General features: G+C 39.3%; 1 protein-coding gene across 1 annotated transcript in view; it reads right to left on the bottom strand.

Annotated features, from left to right (window-relative positions):
- HCLS1 (hematopoietic cell-specific Lyn substrate 1) overlaps positions 1-19,497 on the bottom strand; it is a 38,666-nt gene that overhangs the window by 2,084 nt on the left and 17,085 nt on the right. The window contains exons 5-10 of the mRNA XM_068972883.1: positions 17,971-18,081; positions 16,098-16,152; positions 2,438-2,548; positions 1,530-1,585; positions 855-924; positions 55-266 (exon numbers count right to left, since the gene is read on the bottom strand). Coding sequence (XP_068828984.1) covers positions 55-266; positions 855-924; positions 1,530-1,585; positions 2,438-2,548; positions 16,098-16,152; positions 17,971-18,081 — 615 coding nt within the window. The remainder of the gene's footprint in view (positions 1-54; positions 267-854; positions 925-1,529; positions 1,586-2,437; positions 2,549-16,097; positions 16,153-17,970; positions 18,082-19,497) is intronic.

Below are 19,497 nucleotides of genomic sequence, written 5' to 3' on the forward strand. Positions count from 1 at the left end.
CAGACCCCCTAGGCTCTTGTCTGGGCAAAGAATGCTGGAGGGCTGAGTACTTACCTCTGAGGAGATTTTCTTAGGCAATGGGGCTGGCGCTGCCGGCTCTTCCCTAGTGGCCACTGGTTGCTGAGCCTCATGGCTCATCTTTACCAAGGCCTTTCTCTCCTGTTGCTGCCTGGCCATCTGTTGTGCCTTCTCCTCTTCCTCCCGCTTCCTCTTTTCCTCTGCCATGGACTCAAATTTTGCCTTCAGCCCACGGGCACCACTAGAAGCTACAGACACAGTCAAGAAAAATTAGGGTTGTCTTGGGTCAGAGGTAGGAGGGTAGCACTGGAAAGAAGAAGAGTCAGTTAAACATCCAGAAGAAGAGAAAATCAAGAAGGGACTCATGGAAATGAAGGTAAAGAGGTATTAATGAAGGAACAAGGGGCTTAGAGGAGGATAAGGTCGCCCTGAAGCCTAGATTTTCACATAGATAGACCATGTGACCTCAGGCTCTTACTTCTTCTAAGGCTTGGTCCGCTAACCTGCATCCTTCCTTGTGCACATTTCTTAATCTATATACCCTCAGGCTACCATCTACCCACTGTCCCCCATCCAAAGTTCCTTTCCCTTTGTGTTCTTCCCAGATGGCTCCCCTCATCCCTGTGTTCGCTACGTACAGTTTCTTCCCCAGTGTCACTCAGATATCCACCTAACCTAATTTTTTTTAGGATAGAGAATCTGGGAATTGAGGGTAGGGGTCAAGTCTACCTCAGCTAACCTAGGTAGTTAAATGCTTGGAGTAGGTAGTCTAGGAAGAAAAAGAATGAGAAGGCAGAGGAGATTGAGGAGCACAGAGAGAGGGAATTAAAACTCACCAGCCTCTATGGGTGTCGTCTTCTTGTAAGCTGTGGTTGGGGCCTCCATTTCATTGAAGCCAACAGCACTCTGCAGGTAGGAGAATAGTATGTGTAGTGGTGGGGAGAGGGAAGGGAGTGGTAATGACCCAGAAGGCAGTATCAGGGATTGGGGCCACTACAGGAGGTCTCCCTAAACTTCTGATGCTCAGTAGTAGTTAGACAGGGTATTCAAATATTGTTGTTTTGTATCAGAGAGATGGGTAAAAAAGTTCTAGGCTTGTAGGACTAGCTGTCCCTTTAAAAAGCTCCGTGCTCCTGGAATCTCACATCTTTTAAGTCCAGTTGCCTGGAATGCAGGGGTACATGAAGTACATGGAGAGGCGTAGGGGAAGACCGAATGGAGTGGGGCTAGATTATTGACTGAGCTAATCAATACCAAGCAATCAGTGAAGTTTTAAATGCTTTTCCCTGGAGTTTGTCTGCCTCCCTGTCTCTCTCCGCCTCCTCACTCTCCTTGATAAAGCTCAGGCGTCAGAAGACATACCCATTAGATGCTGAGGGCAGTCAATGGGAAGAGCAGGAGGACAGTGCGGGGCACCTGGCTTTGCTCATCCTTTTACCCACTTTGCCTCTCACTCCGCTCCATGGACGTCAGGGAACTCTTCCCAAGACACTGGTGCTCCGGTGCTTTACCTTATCCACTCGGTCCTTCTGGATGCCATACTGCCCGCCAAATCCCTTGGCATAATCTGCAGGATGGAAATATCTGAGAGTCACAAGAGGAGTTAAATGCTAGAAATGTATGGGAAGAGGGGGTAGGAGCAGTGGGAAAGAGGACCAGAAGACAGGAATGAGGAAAACAGAGAGATCGATGAGGAAGTGTGTAAGTCAGGGGATAGACAGAGGAATGTGTGGGAAAAGATGAAAAAGGATCGGGGAGAAAAACACCTGGGAGAGAATGGAGATATGAGACATGGGAAGAGAAAAACAAAAAAGAGAGAAGTGTCAGAAAAGGGGAAAATATAAAGGAAGACACAGGAAAAATTAAAGCGAGAAGTTGCTGTGTAGCATAGGCAGCCCAGGCACTCTGTGATACCCTGGAGGGCTGGGATGAGGGGAGGGGAGGGAGGGAACATATGGATAATCATGGCTGATTTACATTGTTCTATGGCAGAAACCAACACAATATTGTAAAAAAATATTTTGATTTAAATTTTAAAAAATAGAAAAAAAATTAAAGTGAGCCCCCCACCCATCCTCTATACGTCCCAGGGAAGAAGGCCTCTCTCTGTGAAGCAGAGGGGCCTCTCAGATTCACAGCCAAATCACACTCTTGCCATCACCCAGCCTGTCCATCTTCACCCATTCCTCAATGACCCCTTCTCTTTGGTCACCTTCCTGTGTCCTGCTCCTAAGCTTGCTGCTCTCCTCTCCATCCCGGTGGGTCTCCCCCCAGCTACCCCCATACATGTAATGCAGACTCTTCACCCTACCACTTCCTGCATACCTCATATTCTGGGTCCTCTGTGTCAACTTTCAGGAAGTGCAGAAGGAGGGCTCCATGTACGCTATGGCCTCCCTCCTCTCCAGCCCCAACTCACCTCTCTGGGATTCATGTTTCTCTGTCTCTCCCTTGTAGTCATATCCGAGAGCTGCCTTGTCCCGTTTATCCTCCTCTACCCCATAACGGCCACCAAAGCCACGAGAGTAATCTACGGTGGAAGGAGCAGTTGTGAGAGCCCACTCTCAGGCCATGGGAAAGTGCTTGGAAGAGGAGTCAGGAGGGGTGGGGCCAGGATGATGGGAAGACAGCGGGGCCTGAACCAAAGGGAAATGGAGTTCTAAGCCAGGCTTTGTAAGTTTTAATTCAACAATGTTCACTCTTTTCCTCACTTCCATTCCAATATAGAAGATTATTTCAATTTTTTCCCTTCTTCAAAGAAGGAGAAAATACAGAGAGTGTAAGGAGAGACATCCAGAAAAAAAGACAGATACACGTGAACTACATGCCTTTCCCTAATTCTATGCAAACACTTGGTAATTTGAGAAAGGTATAATGATCTTTTTTTAAAAAAAAAAAAAAAGAACAGTAAATCTCAAAAGAAAACAAGAAAAAAAATTCCTGGCTCCAGGAACAAACAGATGAATCAAAATAGTAGATATGATGGTAATTATGAGCTGACACTGAAAACCCAAGCTGTTTTCAGTCACAAATTTAGTGCCTGGGGTATTCCCAGGATAGGATGTAGGGTCTGAGGTTCTAGTTTCTATACAAGAACAGGTAGCTGGAGCAAGAAAGTAAGGCTCTGCCCACTTCTATAAAATAATTCTAGAAAAAATCTACTACTTGTCCAGGGAAATGGTAAGAGGAATTCTAGTTTTTTAGCATTTGGAGAAGATTTTACCTATGAGATTTGTAAGCTCCAAACCTGCACCTGAATGTGTGAGATACAAATATCCAGTTTCATACTACTTATATTATACAGAAATTCTAAGCTGAAAAAATAATTGAATACTGATATAGGAAAATATATACCACAGGAAGAGTAAGCATCAGAAAGATGACATGAATATGAGACAAAGTGGACTTCAAGACAAAATGCATAAGAGACTTAACACAATGATAAAAGGGTAATTTGTCCTTCATCAGGATTAAATATGATGAATCAAAATTATCAGAATCAAAATTCATGAAACAAAGCAGAAAGAGAAAGAGACAAATCTATGACCATAGTAAAAAGTTTTAACACTCTTTTCTCATTATTAATAAAAAATTTAGACAAAAAGGATCTATTAGAGAAGTCCCAAACCACATTATCAACAAGACCTAATTGACATCCATAGAATATTGCATCCCCAAACTTCATGATATACAGTTTTTCTACGCACATATACTATCCACCAAGATAGACCATATACTTGTTCACATAAAAAGTTTCAGTGCATTTCAAAAGATTGGAATATGAGATATTATATCCTCTAATTATAATAGAATTAAACTAGAAGTTCATAACAATAAAATAAGAAAATTTCCCAAATACCTGGAAAATGAGCAATTACACTTTTAAATGATTCATGGAGCAAAGAAGAAATGAAAAGAAAATGAATATTTTGAACTGAATAAAAAATTAAAGTATATATAACATTGTGGAATGTAGCAAAAACAGGGTGTTTCCCAGGTGGCACTGGTGGCAAAGAACCTGCCTGCCAATGCAGGAGATGTAAGAGACATTCAATCCCTAGGCCGGGAAGATCCCCTGGAGAAGGGCAAGACAACCCACTCCAGTGTTCTTGCCTGGAGAATCCTGAAGGCAGAGGAGCCTGGCAGGGTATGGCCCATAGGATTGCATAGAGTCAGACACGACTGAAGTGACTTAGCACACACACATATATAGTTTTAAGTACCCATGAAGTAAGCAAAGGTTTAAAATCAATTTTCTATGTTTCTACCTCAACAAGAAAGAACAAACTAAACCCACATTAAAATGAAAGAAAAAAAAATACTGAAAAGCAGAATTCAATAAAATTTTAGAAACAAGTAAACAATGGAAAAAATGAGCAAAGTAAAGATACTTCTTTGAAATTAATAATAAATAACATTAAAGAACCTCTAGCAAAATAAATAAAAAGAATAACTACAAATTAATAATATCAGTAGTAAAAGTGAACATGTCACTTATAGATCTTACAGAGGTTGAAAAAAAAATAAGGGAATACTATAAATGAATTTATACCAATATATTTGAAAATATAGATAAAATGGAAAATGTCCTTGAAAAGCATACATTACCATAATAAGAAAAAAATCAGAAGACTGACTAGACCTATATCTATTTACAAAATCAAATTCATAATGGAAAACAATAATTGTAAAGAGAACATGGTCTTTACTATTAAGACCCTGGAACTCAGCCAGAAATAAAGGCAGAATTTCTCTGATGGGAAATATTCTCAATCCAGGGCACATAAAACAAATATCCCTTTCTCCCCACTGAAATAAATTTGCAAAATCTAATAAATTATAAACTATCAAAGAAATAAATAACCATGATGGAAAATAGATTAGTTGAACAGAAGAATTGGCATCCCCAAGAGTTGCAAATAGTATAACAATATGAAAGAAACTATAAAATGAGTATTTTAAAAATAATTAAAGCACTTAAAGAAGGGGAAAAATATAATGAAAGCAATACGAGATTAAGGAAAAGAAATCAGCAGATTTGCAATAGAATCAAAGGGAACTAGTACAAATGAATGAAATAAATGAAATAAAGTTGAAAAATTAGTGGATGGCTTGAATGATAGTTAAATACAGCTGAAGGAAGAGTTAGAGAACTTAACATAGATCCAAGGGAATTACCCAGAATGCAACATAGCAAGATAAAGAGATGAAAGTAGAGAACAGAAATTAGAAGACATCAAGAACACAATTTGGGGTATGGGGGGGGGGCAGTCCCAAGATAGCAGAGGAATAGGGCAGGGAGACCACTTTCCCCCCACAAATTCATCAAAAGATCATTTGAATGCTGAGCAACTTCCACAAAACAACTTTTGAATGCTGGTGGAGGTCACCAGGCACCCAGAAAGGCATTCTCTTCAAAAGGAGGTAAGACAAAATATAAAAGGCAAAAAGAGAGACAAAAGCGTTAGGGATGGAGACCTGTCCTGGGCAGGGAGTAGTGAAGGAGGAGACGTTTCCAAACAGTAGGGAACCCTCTCACAGGCAAGTCTGTGGGGAGTTTTCGAATCTCAGAGGGCAACATAACTGGGAGGAAAAAAAAAAAACAAAAACCTCACAGCATAGGTGCCTAACCCTGCCAGCAGAGAAGTAGCCCAGACACTCACATCTGCCACCAGCGAGCAGGCGCTGGACAGGGAGGCACCGGTGGCATCATCGGTCCTTAGGGTAAGGTCTGGGCCTGAATACCCTGAGGGCAATCTGAAGGAGCTAAAGTGAGATAGCAACTCAAACTGTGGGATTGCCAGAGAGGGAAAAAAAAGAGAGAGAGAGAACTTTCCTGCAAAAGGTTCCAACTAGCAGCCTGGCCCACTCACTGAGCTAAGGATTGAGCAAATACTAAAGGAGAGCTAGCTGGCTGCATACAGACCCCTGCCCACCCCTACCAGAGGCAGAGAGGCAGTTGTGCGACAACCAGAGCCAGAAGGCAAGGGGCTGCTCCAATCTCGGCCCCAAAGACCAGCATCCTCCACCAAACTGTGAGCAGGCTTCCAGTTGCTAACCATGTCTTCCTGGATGATTGACATCTGCCAGGAGGGTCGCAGCCTGAGATCAGCTCCCCAGAGGAGACACACAGCACACCTGAGACAGTGCTCTCACAGCACACTCAGGAAGCTGAGCACCCAGGACCAGGGATGTAATTAAGATGTACGGTCCCCCTTGGACACTGTGCTTGCCAAGCACCTGGTCACCTGAGCTGCTCGGACCAGGGAAGGGCACAAAACACATGCTCAACCGAGTCTGTGCCCTTGCGGCATACCCGAGAACCTGAACCCAAGCAACTTAGACCTGGGAAGTGCACAAAACCCAGGGCCTGCTTTGGACAGTGTCCTGCAAAGCACCCTGCAGCCTGGGCAGTGTGGACCTGGAAAGCACAGGCTGCTGTGAGCTGGGGCAAACCCAGGGTGGTCCCAGACCCGGAAGCACTGTGAGCACTTCCCACACACGCCAGCAATATTTGTTTGCAGTGTTCCTCCCTCCCCACAACACAGCTGAACAAGTGAGCCTAAATAAGTGACCACCTTCGCCCCCTTGTGTTGGGGTGGAAATTAGACACTAAAGAGACTTGCAAACAGAGGAAGCCAACATAAACAAAGAAGAGGGAACTGCTCCAGAAGTGACAGGTACAACAGATTAAAACCCTGTTGTTAACACTGATTAAGCATTGGAGGGGGCCTATAGACCTTGAGAACAAGTACAAGCTGGAACAAGGAACTATATGAAACTGAACTGACCCCACACTGCCCACAACAGCTCCAAAGAAATTCTTAGATATATTTTTACTATTATCACTTTTTAATTTTTTTAAATTTAAGTTCTTTATTACTCCTTTAATTTTCATTTTTATAACCTACTGCTGCTTCTGCTAAGTCGCCTCACTCATGTCTGACTCTGTGCGACCCCATCGATGGCAGCCCACCAGGCTCCCCCGTCCCTGGGATTCTCCAGGCAAGAACACTGGAGTGGGTTGCCATTTCCTTCTCCAATGCATGAAAGTGAAAAGTAAAAGTGAAGTCGCTCAGTCGTGTCTGACTCTTCGCAACCCCACAGACTGCAGCCCACCAGGCTCCTCTGTCCATGGGATTTTCCAGGCAAGAGTACTGGAGTGGTGTGCCATTGCCTTCTCCTTATAGCCTATTATTGCCATGCAAAAAAAGACCCTATTTAAAAGCAAATTTCATATATATATTTTTTATAATTTTTGTAATTGATTTTGTTCTGTATTTTTAATATTGTATTTTTGAGAGTCTAACCTTTACTCTAGATTTTTAATCTTTGCTTTTTGGTATTTGTTATCAATTTTGTACCTTTAAGAATCCAATCTTCAGTAGTATCCATTTTCACTTAGGGGTGTGATTACTGGCTTGATTGCTCTCTCCCCTTTTGACCCTCCCTTTTCTCTCCCAGGTCACCTCTATCTCCTCTCTCCCTCTTCTCTTCTTTGCTTAACTCTGTGAATCTCTCTGGGTGTTCCAGGCTGTGGAGAACACATAGGGCACTGATTACTGGCCAGATTGCCTCTCCCCTTTTGACTCCTCCCTCTTCTCCTTCTGGTCATGTCTATCTCCCTCCTCTCTCTTCTCTTCTCTATGTAACTCTGTGAATCTCTCTGGGTGTTCCAAACTGTGGGGAGCACATACAGAATTGATTACTGGCTAGATTGCTCTCTCCCATTTTGACTCTCCCTCTTCTTCTGGTCACCTCTATCTCCCTCCTCCTTCTTCTCTTCTCTATGCAACTCTGTGAAACTCTCTGGGTGTCCCTCGCTGTGGAGAATTGTTTCACCATTAACCTAGATGTTTTATCATTGGTGCTTATGGATGGAGAAGTCTTGAAGCTATTGTAAGAATAAGACTGAAAGCCAGAGGCAGGAGGCTTAAATCCAAAACTTGAGAACATCAGAGAACTCCTGATTCCAGGGAACATTAAGACAAGAGCTCATCCAAAAGCCTCCACACCTACACTGGAACCAAGCTCCACCCAAGAGCCAACAAGTTCCAGAGCAAGACATATCATGCTACTTCTCCAGCAAAGCAGGACTGCAGCACTGACCATTTAAAGAAAAGCTGTCCAAAGCCATACCAAACCCACAGACACCCCAAAGTTCACTACTGGACACTTCATTGCACTCCAGAGAGAAGAAATCCAGCTCCACCCATCAGAACACAGATGCAAGCTCCCCTAACCAGGAAATCTTGACAAGCCACTAGTCCAACCCCACCCACAGGAAGCAACCTCCACAATAAAGAGGAACCACAAACTTCTAGCCTACAGAAAGGGCACCCCCAAACAGAGCAATCTAAAATAAATGAAAAGGCAGAGAAATATTCAGCAGGTAAAGGAACATGGAAAATGACCACCAAACAAACAAAAGAGGAGGAGATAGGGAGTCTGTCTGAAAAAGAATTCAGACTAATGATAGTAAAGATGATCCAAAATCTTGAAAACAAAATGGAGTTACAGATAAATAGATTAGAGACAAGAATTGAGAAGATGCAAGAAATGTTTAACAAGGACCTAGAAGAAATAAAGAAGAGTCAATCAATAATGAACAATGCAATAACTGAGATCAAAAGCACTCTGGAGGGAACCAACAGTAGAATAAGTGAGACAGAAGATAGAATAAGTGAGGTGGAAGATAGGATGGTGGAAATAAGTGAAGCAGAGAGGAAAAAAGAAAAAAGAATTGAAATGAGGACAACCTCAGAGACCTCTGGGACCATGTTAAACACCCCAACATTCAAATCATAGGAGTCCCAGAAGAAGACAAAAAGAAAGGGTATGAAAAAATACTTGAGATAATAGTTGAAAACTTCCCTAAAATGGGGGAGGAAATATCCACCCAAGTCCAAGAAACCCAGAGAGTCCCAAGCAGGATAAACCCAAGGCAAAACAGCCCAAGACACATATTAATCAAACTAATGAAGATCAAACACGATGAGCAAACATTAAAAGCAGCAAGGGAAAAGCAACAAATAACACACAAGGGGATCCCCATAAAGATAACAGCTGATCTTTCAATAGAAACTCTTCAGGCCAGAAGGGAATGGCAGGACATCTTAAAGTGATGAAAGAGAAAAACATACAACCCAGATTACTATACCCAGCAAGGATCTCACTCAAATATGAAGGAGAAATCAAAAGCTTTACAGGCAAGCAAAAGCTGAAAGAATTCAGCACCACCAACCAGCTCTTCAACAAATGCTAAAGGATCTTCTCTAGACAGGAAACACAGAAAAGGTTTACAAACTTGAACCCAAAACAACAAAGTAAATGGCAATGGGATCATACTTATCAATAATTACCTTAAATATAAATGGGTTGAATGCCCCAACCAAAAGACAAAGACTGGCTGAACGGATACAAAAACAAGACCCCTATATATGCTGTCTACAAGAGACCCACCTCAAACCAAGGGACACAAATGAACTGAAAGTAAAGGTCTGGAAAAAGATATTTCATACAAATGGAGACCAAAAGAAAGCAGGAGTAGCAATACTCATATCAGATAAAATAGACTTTGAAATAAAGGCCATGAAAAGAGACAAAGAAGGACACTATAAAGGATCAATCCAAGAAGAAGATAAAACAATTATAAATATATATGCCCCCAACATAGGAGCACCTCAGTACATAAGACAAATGCCAGCAAGTATGAAAGGGGAAATTAACAGTAACATAATAATCGTGGGAAACTTTAATATCCCACTCACCCCTATGGATAGATCAACCAAAAAAGAAAATTAGCAAGGAAACACAAACTTTAAATAATACAATGGACCATTTAGACCTAATTGATATCTATAGGATATTTCACTCCAAAACAATGAATTTCACCTTTTTCTCCAGTGCACATGGAACATTCTCCAGGATAGATCACATCCTGGGTCATAAATCTAGCTTTAGCAAATTTTTAAAAATTGAAATAACTTCAAGCATCTTTTCTGATCACAATGCAGTAAGAGTAGATGTCAACTACAGGAAAAAACTATTAAAAACACAAACATATGGAGGCTAAATAACACGCTTCTGAATAACCAATAAATCATGGAAGAAATAAAAAAAGAAATGAAAATACACGTAGAAACAAATGAAAACATGACAACCCAAAACCTATGGGATTCAATAAAAGCAGTGCTAAGGGGAAGGTTCATAGCATTACAAGCTTACCTCAAGAAACAAGAGAAAAACCAAATAAATAACCTAACCTTACACCTAAAGCAACTAAAAAGAAGAAATGAAGAACCCAAGGGTTAGTAGAAGGAAAGAAATCTTAAAAATTAGGGCAGAAATAAATGAAAAAGAAACAAAGGAGACTATAGAAAAATCAACAAAACTAAAAGCTGGTTCTTTGAGAAGATATATAAAATAGACAAACCAGACTCATCAAGAAAAAAAGGGAGAAGAATCAAATCAACAAAATTAGAAATGAAAATGGAGAAATCACAACAGACAACACAGAAGTACAAAGGATCATAAGAGACTACTATCAGCAACTATATGCCAATAAAATGGACAATGTGGAAGAAATGGACAAATTCTTAGAAAAGTATAACCTTCCAAAACTGAACCAGGAAGACATAGAAAATCTTAACAGACCCATCACACCACAGAAATAGAAACCATAATAAAAAATTTCCAGCAAACAAAAGCCCAGGACCAGATGGCTTCAGAGGCGAATTCTATCAAAAATTTAGAGAAGAGCTAACACCTATCCTACTTAAACACTTCCAGAAAATTGCAGAGGAAGATAAACTTCCAAACTCACTCTATGAGGCCACCATCACCCTAATGCCAAAACCAGACAAAAATGCCACAAAAAAAGAAAACTACAGGCCAATATCGCTGATGAAAATAGATGCAAAAATCCTCAACAAAATTCTAGCAAACAGAATGCAACAACATATTAAGAAGATCATACATCATGACCAAGTGGGCTTTATCCCAGGGATGCAAGGATTCATCAACATTCACAAATCAATCAATGTGATATACTACATTAACAGATTGAAGGATAAAAATCATATGATTATCTCAATAGATGCAGAGAAAGCCTTTGACAAAATTCAACACCCATTTATGATAAAATCTCTCCAGAAAGCAGGCATAGAAAGCACAAACCTCAACATAATAAAAGCCATATATAATAAACCCACAGCAAACATTATCCTCAATGGTGAAAAATTGAAAGCATTTCCCCTAAAGTCAGGAACAAGACAAGGGTGCCCATTCTCACCACTACTATTCAACATAGTTTTGAAAATTTTAGCCATAGCAATCAGAGAAGAAAAAGAAATAAAAGGAATCCAGATTGGAAAAGAAGAAGTAAAACTCTCACTGTTTGCAGAGGACATGATCGCCTACATAGAAAACCCTAAAGACACCACCAGAAAATTACTAGAGCTAATCAATGAATACAGTAAAGTTGCAGGATATAAAAATACACAGAAATCCCTTGCATTCCTATACACTCACAAACAATGAGAAAACAGAAAGAGAAATTAAGGAAACAATTCCATTCACCATTGCGATGAAAAGAATAAAATACCCTGGAATAAATCTACCTAAGGCAATGGCACCCCACTCCAGTACTCTTGCCTGGAAAATCCCATGGACGGAGGAGCCTTGTAGGCTACAGTCCATGGGGTCGCTAAGAGTTGGACACGACTGAGCGACTTCACTTTTACTTTTCACTTTCATGCATTGGAGAAGGAAATGGCAACCCACTCCAGTGTCCTTGCCTGCAGAATCCCAAGGACAGAGGAGACTGGTGGGCCTCCGTCTATGGGGTCACACAGAGTTGGACACGACTGACACGACTTAACTTAAAGAAACAAAAGACCTATATATATAAAACACTGATTAAAAAAAGATGACACAAATGGAGAAATATACTATGTTCATGGATTGGAAGAATCAATATAGTGAAAATAAGTTTACTACCCAAAGCAATTGATAGATTCAATGCAATCCCTATCAAGCTACCAGTGGTAATTTTCACAGGACTAGAACAAATAATTTCACAATTTGTATGGAAATACAAAAATCCTCGAATAGCCAAAGCAGTCTTGAGAAAGAAGAATGGAACTGGAGGAATCAACCTGCCTGACTTCAGTCATCAAGACAAGTCATTAATACTGATACAAAGACAAACATATAGATCAGTGGAACAAAATAGAAAGCCGAGAGATAAATCCATGCACCTGTGAGCACCTTATCTTTGACAAAGGAGGCAAAAATATACAATGGAGAAAAGACAATCTCTTTAACAAGTGGTGCTGGGAAAACTGGTCAACCACCTGTAAAAGAATGAAACTAGAACACTTTCTAACACCATACCCAAAAATAAACTCAAAATTGATTAAAGATCTAAATGTAAGACCAGAAACTGTAAAACTCCTAGAGGGAAACATAAGCAAAAGATTCTCTGGCATAAATCACAGCAAGATCCTGTATGACCTACCTCCCAGAGTAATGGAAATAAAAGCAAAAATAGACAAATTGGACCTAATCAAACTTAAAAGTTTTTGCACAATGAAGGAAACTATAAGCAAAGTGAAAAGACAGCCTTCAGAGTAGGAGAAAATAATAGCAAAAGAAGCAACTGACAAAGAATTAATCTCAAGAATATAGAAAGAGTTCATGCAGCTCAATATCAGAAAAACAAACAACCCAATCAAAAAATGGGCCAAAAAACTAAACAGACATTTCTCCAAAGAAGACATACAGATGGCTAACAAACACATGAAAAGATGCTCAACATCGCTCATTATCAAGAAATGCAAATCAAAACCAAAATGAGGTACCATCTCATGCTGGTCAGAATGGCTGCTATCAGAAAGTCTACAAACAATAGATGCTAGAGAGGGTGTGGAGAAAAGGGAACCCTCTTACGCTGTTGGTGAGAATGCAAACTAGTACAGCCATGATGGAAAACAGTGGAGATTCCTTAAAAAACTGAAAGTAGAACTGCCATACAACCCAGCAATCCCACTATTGGGCATACACACTGAAGAAACCAGAATTGAAAGAGACACATGTACCCCAATGTTCATTGCAGCACTGTTTACAATAGCTAGGACATGGAAGCAACCTAGATGTCCATCAGCAGATGAATGGATAAGAAAGCTGTGGTACATATACACAATGGAGTATTACTCAGCTATTACAAAGAATTTATTTGAATCAGTTCTAACAAGGTGGATGAAACTGGAGCCTATTAAACAGAGAGGAGTAAGTCAGAAAGAAAAATACCAATATAGCATATTAACAAATATATATGGAATTTAGAAAGATGGTAAGACCCTGTATGCAAGACAGCAAAAGAGACACAGATATAAAGAACAGACTTTTGGACTCTGGACGAAGGCGAGGGTGGGATGAATTGAGAGAACAGCGTTGAAACATGTATATTACCATATGTGAAATAGATCACCAGTGCAAGTTCGATCCTCAAAACAGGGCACTCAAAGCTGATGCACTGAGACAACCCAGAGGGATGGGATGGGGAGGGAGGTGGGAGGGGGTTCAGGATGGGGGACACAGGTACACCCATGGCTGATTGATGTCATTGTATGGCAAAAACCACTAAAATATTGTAAAGTTATTAGCCTTCAATTAAAATAAATATGCTAAAAAAATTTTTTTTAAAGAACATTACTTATCAAAATATTTTGAATTCAGTGAAAGCAGTGCTCAGGGCAATAATACATACATTAGAAAATAAAAAAGTTCTGAAAATCAGTAATTTAATTTTCCACCTTAGGAAACTAGAAAAAAAAGAACAAATTAAACCAAAAGTAAGCAGAAAAAAGAAACAAGAATTAGAGAAAAAATCAGCGAAATTAAAAACTAGAAGCCAATAGAGAAAATCAAGAAAACTTAAAGCTTACTTGAAAAGATCAATAATATAGATAAGCCTCTAGTCAGGCTAACTAAGAAAAAAAGAGAGAACATAAATTACTCATACCAGAAATGAAAGAGGCTACATCACAACAGATTCCAAGGAAACTAAAACAATAATAAAATAATACTATGAACAACTTTATACCCACAAATTTGATAACCTACATAAAATGGACCAGTTCCTTGAACGCTGCATCTGCCAAAACTTTCACAAGCAGAAACAGATGATCTGAATAGGCTTGTATCTACTAAGTCCACAGTTTGGCAGTTTCTTACAAAATTTAACATACTCTTGTCATAGGACCCAGTGTTTGTACTTTTTGGTATGTATCCTAAAGAGTGGAAAATGTGTATCTACACAAAAACCTGTGCACAGAAGTTTTTAGCAGGTTTATTCATAATTACCAAAACTTGGAAGCAATTAAGATGTGTTTCAGTAGGTAAATGGGTAAAAAAACTGTGGTCCATCCAAACAAAGGAATAATATTCAGGACTAAAAAGAAATTATCTATCAAACTATGAAAAGACATGGAGGAAACTTAAATGCATATTACTTAGTGAAAGAATCCAATCTAGAAATGCTACACGGTATGTGATTTCAACCATATAATATCCTGTAGAAGGCAAAACTATGGAGACAGTATCAGTGGAGTGAGGAGTGAGGGAAATGAACAGGCAGAGCACAGAGGACTTTTAGGGCACTGAAAATACTTTGCATGACAATATAATGATAGATATACGTCACTATACTTTTGTCCAAACTCATAGAATGTACACCATCAAGAATGAACCTTAAAGTAAACCATGGAATTTGAGTGATTTTGATATATCAACTTAGAATCATCCTTGACCAAAAGAAACCATTCTGATCAGTAATGATGATAACAGGGAAGGCTATGCATGTGTAGGGGCAGAAGTGTATTAGAAATCTATGTACTTTTCTCTCAATTTTGTCATAAATCTAAAACTGATTTAAAAATATAAAGTTTTTTTTTAGCATGTATGAGAGAGAAGAGAATGAAAAGTTCTAATACGCACCTGAGTTCCTGAAGAAAGAATAAAAGAGAAGAGAGGAGAGGCACTACCCAAAGAGAAAATGTCATATTGAAAGTTATCTCTCAGGTTGAAGAGGAGCAGTAAGTCTCATGTAGAATAATAAAAATAGATCTAATACTTGGACATAGACTGATTATATTTCAGGATATCAGAGACAAAGGGAAAATTTTTCATGAGACCAAAAAATAAAATAAAAATTTAAGAGATGAGACATATTACCTACAAAAGAATGTTGATTAGACAAACCCAAGAGAAATGCCAGAGATGATGGAATCGTATCTTCAACATGAAGGGAAAATAACAATGAAGAATGGATCAAAATAAATTTTTTTTCAGACAAAGCCTGAGAGTTCTTTCATAAGCTGTCACTGAAAGAATTATCAAAGGATATACTCTTGCAAGAAGGAAATAGAGGAAGCAAGGAGGAAACAATGAACTATAATAAACAATGATAAGCTAGGAAGTTGATAAACACACTTGGTCAGTTTAAATAAGCATTCACCTAGTAATGATAATGATTAATTTTGGGGGGTTTAAAAACAAACAGATAGAACCAATATACTGGATTACAATTATCCAGTTTTTACAAAGACTTTAGAATGTAGAAGAAATGTAATTAAATTATTCTAGGTTTCCTGTATTACTCATGAAGAAATAGTGACTAATTTTAAGTCACAGATACACATTAATAGTTAGGAATAACTTCTTAAAATGAAGGAGTATAATATCTTATTTTTAATCCATTAAAGGGGAAAGGGGACTAAAAAATTGACCAATGATGTAGCAAGTGATGAAGGAGGGACTTCACTGGCAGTCCAGTGAGTAAGACTCCATGTTTCTACAATAGGGGGCACGGTTCAATCCTGGGTCCAGGAATTAAGGTCATGCATATCACATGGCATGGCCAAAGGACAATAAAGCAATAAAGGAGAAAGAAGCAAGCACAGGCTTGTATTTCAAAATAAATAAAATAGTGGGGAACTGGGTCATGGAACTAAAGGGAGTTGATGGTTGTTGGGAGCTGAAATCTGAGCAGTCAGGTTGAAGTGCAGGGTCCTTGCCTTTCTGAGATGTGTGTTTCTCCACTTCTCCTTTGTAATCAAAACCAACTGCTGACTACAGAGAAAAGGAGAGAGAATCAGTTAGAGTCAGAGTCAATGTTTCCCCTTCCCTCACATACCCTAACACCTAACTCAGCCCAGGAGTTCGTTATAGGGGTTCAAAGCTGAGTATGGGAGTCCAGTGTAGAAACAAATAGTACCCTGACAGCTGGTGTAAAGGCAGCATGCTACAGGGCAATGACCATGGACTCTGCACACAGATCTAGGTCCAAATCCTAACCTCACCTCCCTTTTTAAAGGTTTGTAACTTTTTTAATATTCCTGAACCTCAGGTTCTTCAAACATGAAATAAAAATAGGTATATCTGTCTTACTAACTCAACTTAATGATTCCAGTATATTTGGGATATTGTGAGGACTAAATGGGAAAGATATAGAGAGTGTAGTTCACTCATTAAGTCAGTGTTTTTCTTCCTAACTCTTACTAAACTAAAATGAGACAATAACTAGAAAAGTGCCTTGTGAACTATAAAGTACTGTGCACATGTTCAGAGATATCATCCTATACCGGCTGATTACACTACACTTCTCTTTTCTTACACAGCAGCTCAAACCCAGAGATGTGGATTTTGTTGGATAAGAGGCAGCCAGGAGAATCTGGATCCTAGCTGCTTTGGGACTGGATATCTTGGCGAATACCTAACATAGCTGTGTCCCCATATGGCTTAGTAATCATGAGTCTCTAAGCAAGTCTATATTTTGCATTTTAAAAGCTATTAGTATGTGTTTTTTCTTGATTTACAAGACACACTGGCTGTTAATGGAATTCAATTTGTGGCTGGTGAGGCAGAAGATGAAAGAAATAACAATGAAAAAGTAGGCAAAGGCAGGAACGGGGCCAAGATGGAAGGGAAATTCCACCCTGATTAGAGAAGAACATTACAAGCTCCATATTTCCATTACTGCTTTTAAACATTATCCTCTATGGTTCTCCTTTACCTTACAGTATGTTTTAAATTTTTCTGTTTTTTTTTTTAACTACCTACAATTCAAATAACATTCTAACACTCAACTTTAAGGATTCAGGCCTACTTATTAACAACTGCAAGTTAAAAAAAATTTAAAAGCTCAGGTAGCAGTGAAGATAGCCTTTCTGTGTGCTGCTGCAGGGCAGAGATACTATTTTGCACCATAAAAAATGAGCTCAAAGAAACTGATCTACTAAGGTATGAAAATGAGAACATGAATGAGTTATCAGTCTTACTCTCTTGACCACTCTGTCATCTGTACTTATACAGATCTGTATAAGTCATCTGTACTTATACAAAACTACTCTTTGTACAAAGAATTCTTTGTACCATGACGTCCTTAAAAACACCTGGACTGTAGCAAGTTGATGCTAAATGCTGTGAAAAGTAACATTTACATGCTAAAAGTATTGTAACCTTAATTAGTTGTTTTACTTGATTATTTGCTACCATTGTAATAATATTTCAGCTGATATTTCTGTTTTCCTGAAAGGCATAAATATTTATAAGACTTTGCTATTAGGCCAAAGGAGGAGCTTTGGAATTTTCACTTTTCTCTTCATGCACACAGGATTGATAAAACCAGTGGCTTAGGGATTCCTTATTCAGAGTTTGAGAGTCTTCGTCTCTTTTAAATGAACAGCTTTCAGCTCAGGATGTGGCCTCCAACAGTGGCACCAAAGAACTTGCTGATGTAGTTGTGTGGGAACCATTCTCATGATGGACCCTCCTTGAGACCACTGCCCCATCTTTCCACAGGAGAAGCACAGGCTACATTCAAGGTATTGTTGGTAAGTCCCACATGATCTGAGTTGGATGGCCCAGGGAGAGAGTGTTGTCACTTACCTTGTCTGCCCTGTCCTTCTCAACTCCATATTTACCCCCAAAGCCTCTGGCAGCATCAGTCTGAGAAGAGTGCTTCTCCACCTCAGCAATGTACTCATGGCCCACGGCACTCTGAGAAAAATCAAGATGGGAATGAGTAAGTAGATAAAAAATGACCAAAGGAAAAATAAAATGATGCAGAGATAGGACAGGATGTAATAATATAAGAAATTTCATTCTGGGTCATACTGATAACCTATGTTGATATATACTATACTGATAATCTGACAGTAGTGCCAAGGAACATGTAATGGGAGAGCAAGGTTACTTTTTCTGGAGCCTTGCACATCCTGATTCTTCAATACCACTAGGAACCCATCCTTTAGGAAACTCCCATAAGATGGGTTGGGAACCAGAAGGATAGAGACTGCATAGACAAAGTGGTGTTTAAACTGGAAACAAAAGAGGGTGAAACAAGGGCTTTGTGTATCAAAATAGGAATGAGGGTAGCTACTGAGGAGAGACCTAAGGGGACTGACAAGACGCCATAGCCAGGACTGAATATTTCTCTAACACAACCAGGTGCTTTTGTTTTGGATCTTTGTTCCTGTAAGACCATCAGAGTTCTGAAGTGCTACATGAGCCCTGATATTAAGCGACTGACTCTTTATACCAAATGGGGCTGGTAGACAATACCATGAATAGTCATGACATAAAATTTAATTTTTTAAAACACCCTCTTCCACTTCTTCCTCCTACCATTTTCTACTTGGTTTTGAAAGGTATGTCCCTTTCAATGTTTTAATATGGATGCTTTAATAACCTTGGAATTGAATAATACTTCAAACCAAATGGGCTTCCCCGGTGGCTCAGATGCTAAAGAATCTGCCTGCAATGCAGGAGACCCAGGTTAAATCCCTGGGTTGGGAAGATCCCCCAGAGAATGAAATGGAAAACCACAACAGTATTCAAACCAAACAGTGATACCTTACAGAGTCTCAACTAAGAAGAAATTAGAAAGCTTCCTCTTCCTCCTGCATTTCCAATTCCATGCTGACATAAATACAGAGAGTGATGTGAAGCACTGCCCTATATGAGCTCCTGGGAGCTCACTTTGCAGTATTTTTGGGTCTGAGTAGGTCAACTTTGCTTGCTGAATTCAAGAATGAATGACTGCTTCTCTACATTTCTTTTTCCTAGGAATTCTGTAGGAGAATACAATGTCTGGACTGCATTTTACACAATGATCAAACAAAACACTTCTTGAGGGTGGACTAAAGGTCTTCATTGAATTGTTTTTTCTCTGTGGAGATTAAACATTTTTAAATTATAGGAATATATCTCTATTTCTGAGGTTAGGAAAATCAATGGAAAAATATGATTCACCATACAAGCTTTCTTATATCATACTTTCATAGTATCTAGTGGATAAAGGAAAGATAATATTATATTCAAGGGCATCTAATAGATAAAACCCCATCAATATTTTTCACACCTATGTGCAAATCATAAGTGATGTGTCAGTTCAGTTCAGTTCGTGTCCAACTC

The sequence above is a fragment of the Capricornis sumatraensis genome, chromosome 1 (genome assembly GCF_032405125.1).
Source record: "Capricornis sumatraensis isolate serow.1 chromosome 1, serow.2, whole genome shotgun sequence".
NCBI lineage: Eukaryota > Metazoa > Chordata > Mammalia > Artiodactyla > Bovidae > Capricornis > Capricornis sumatraensis.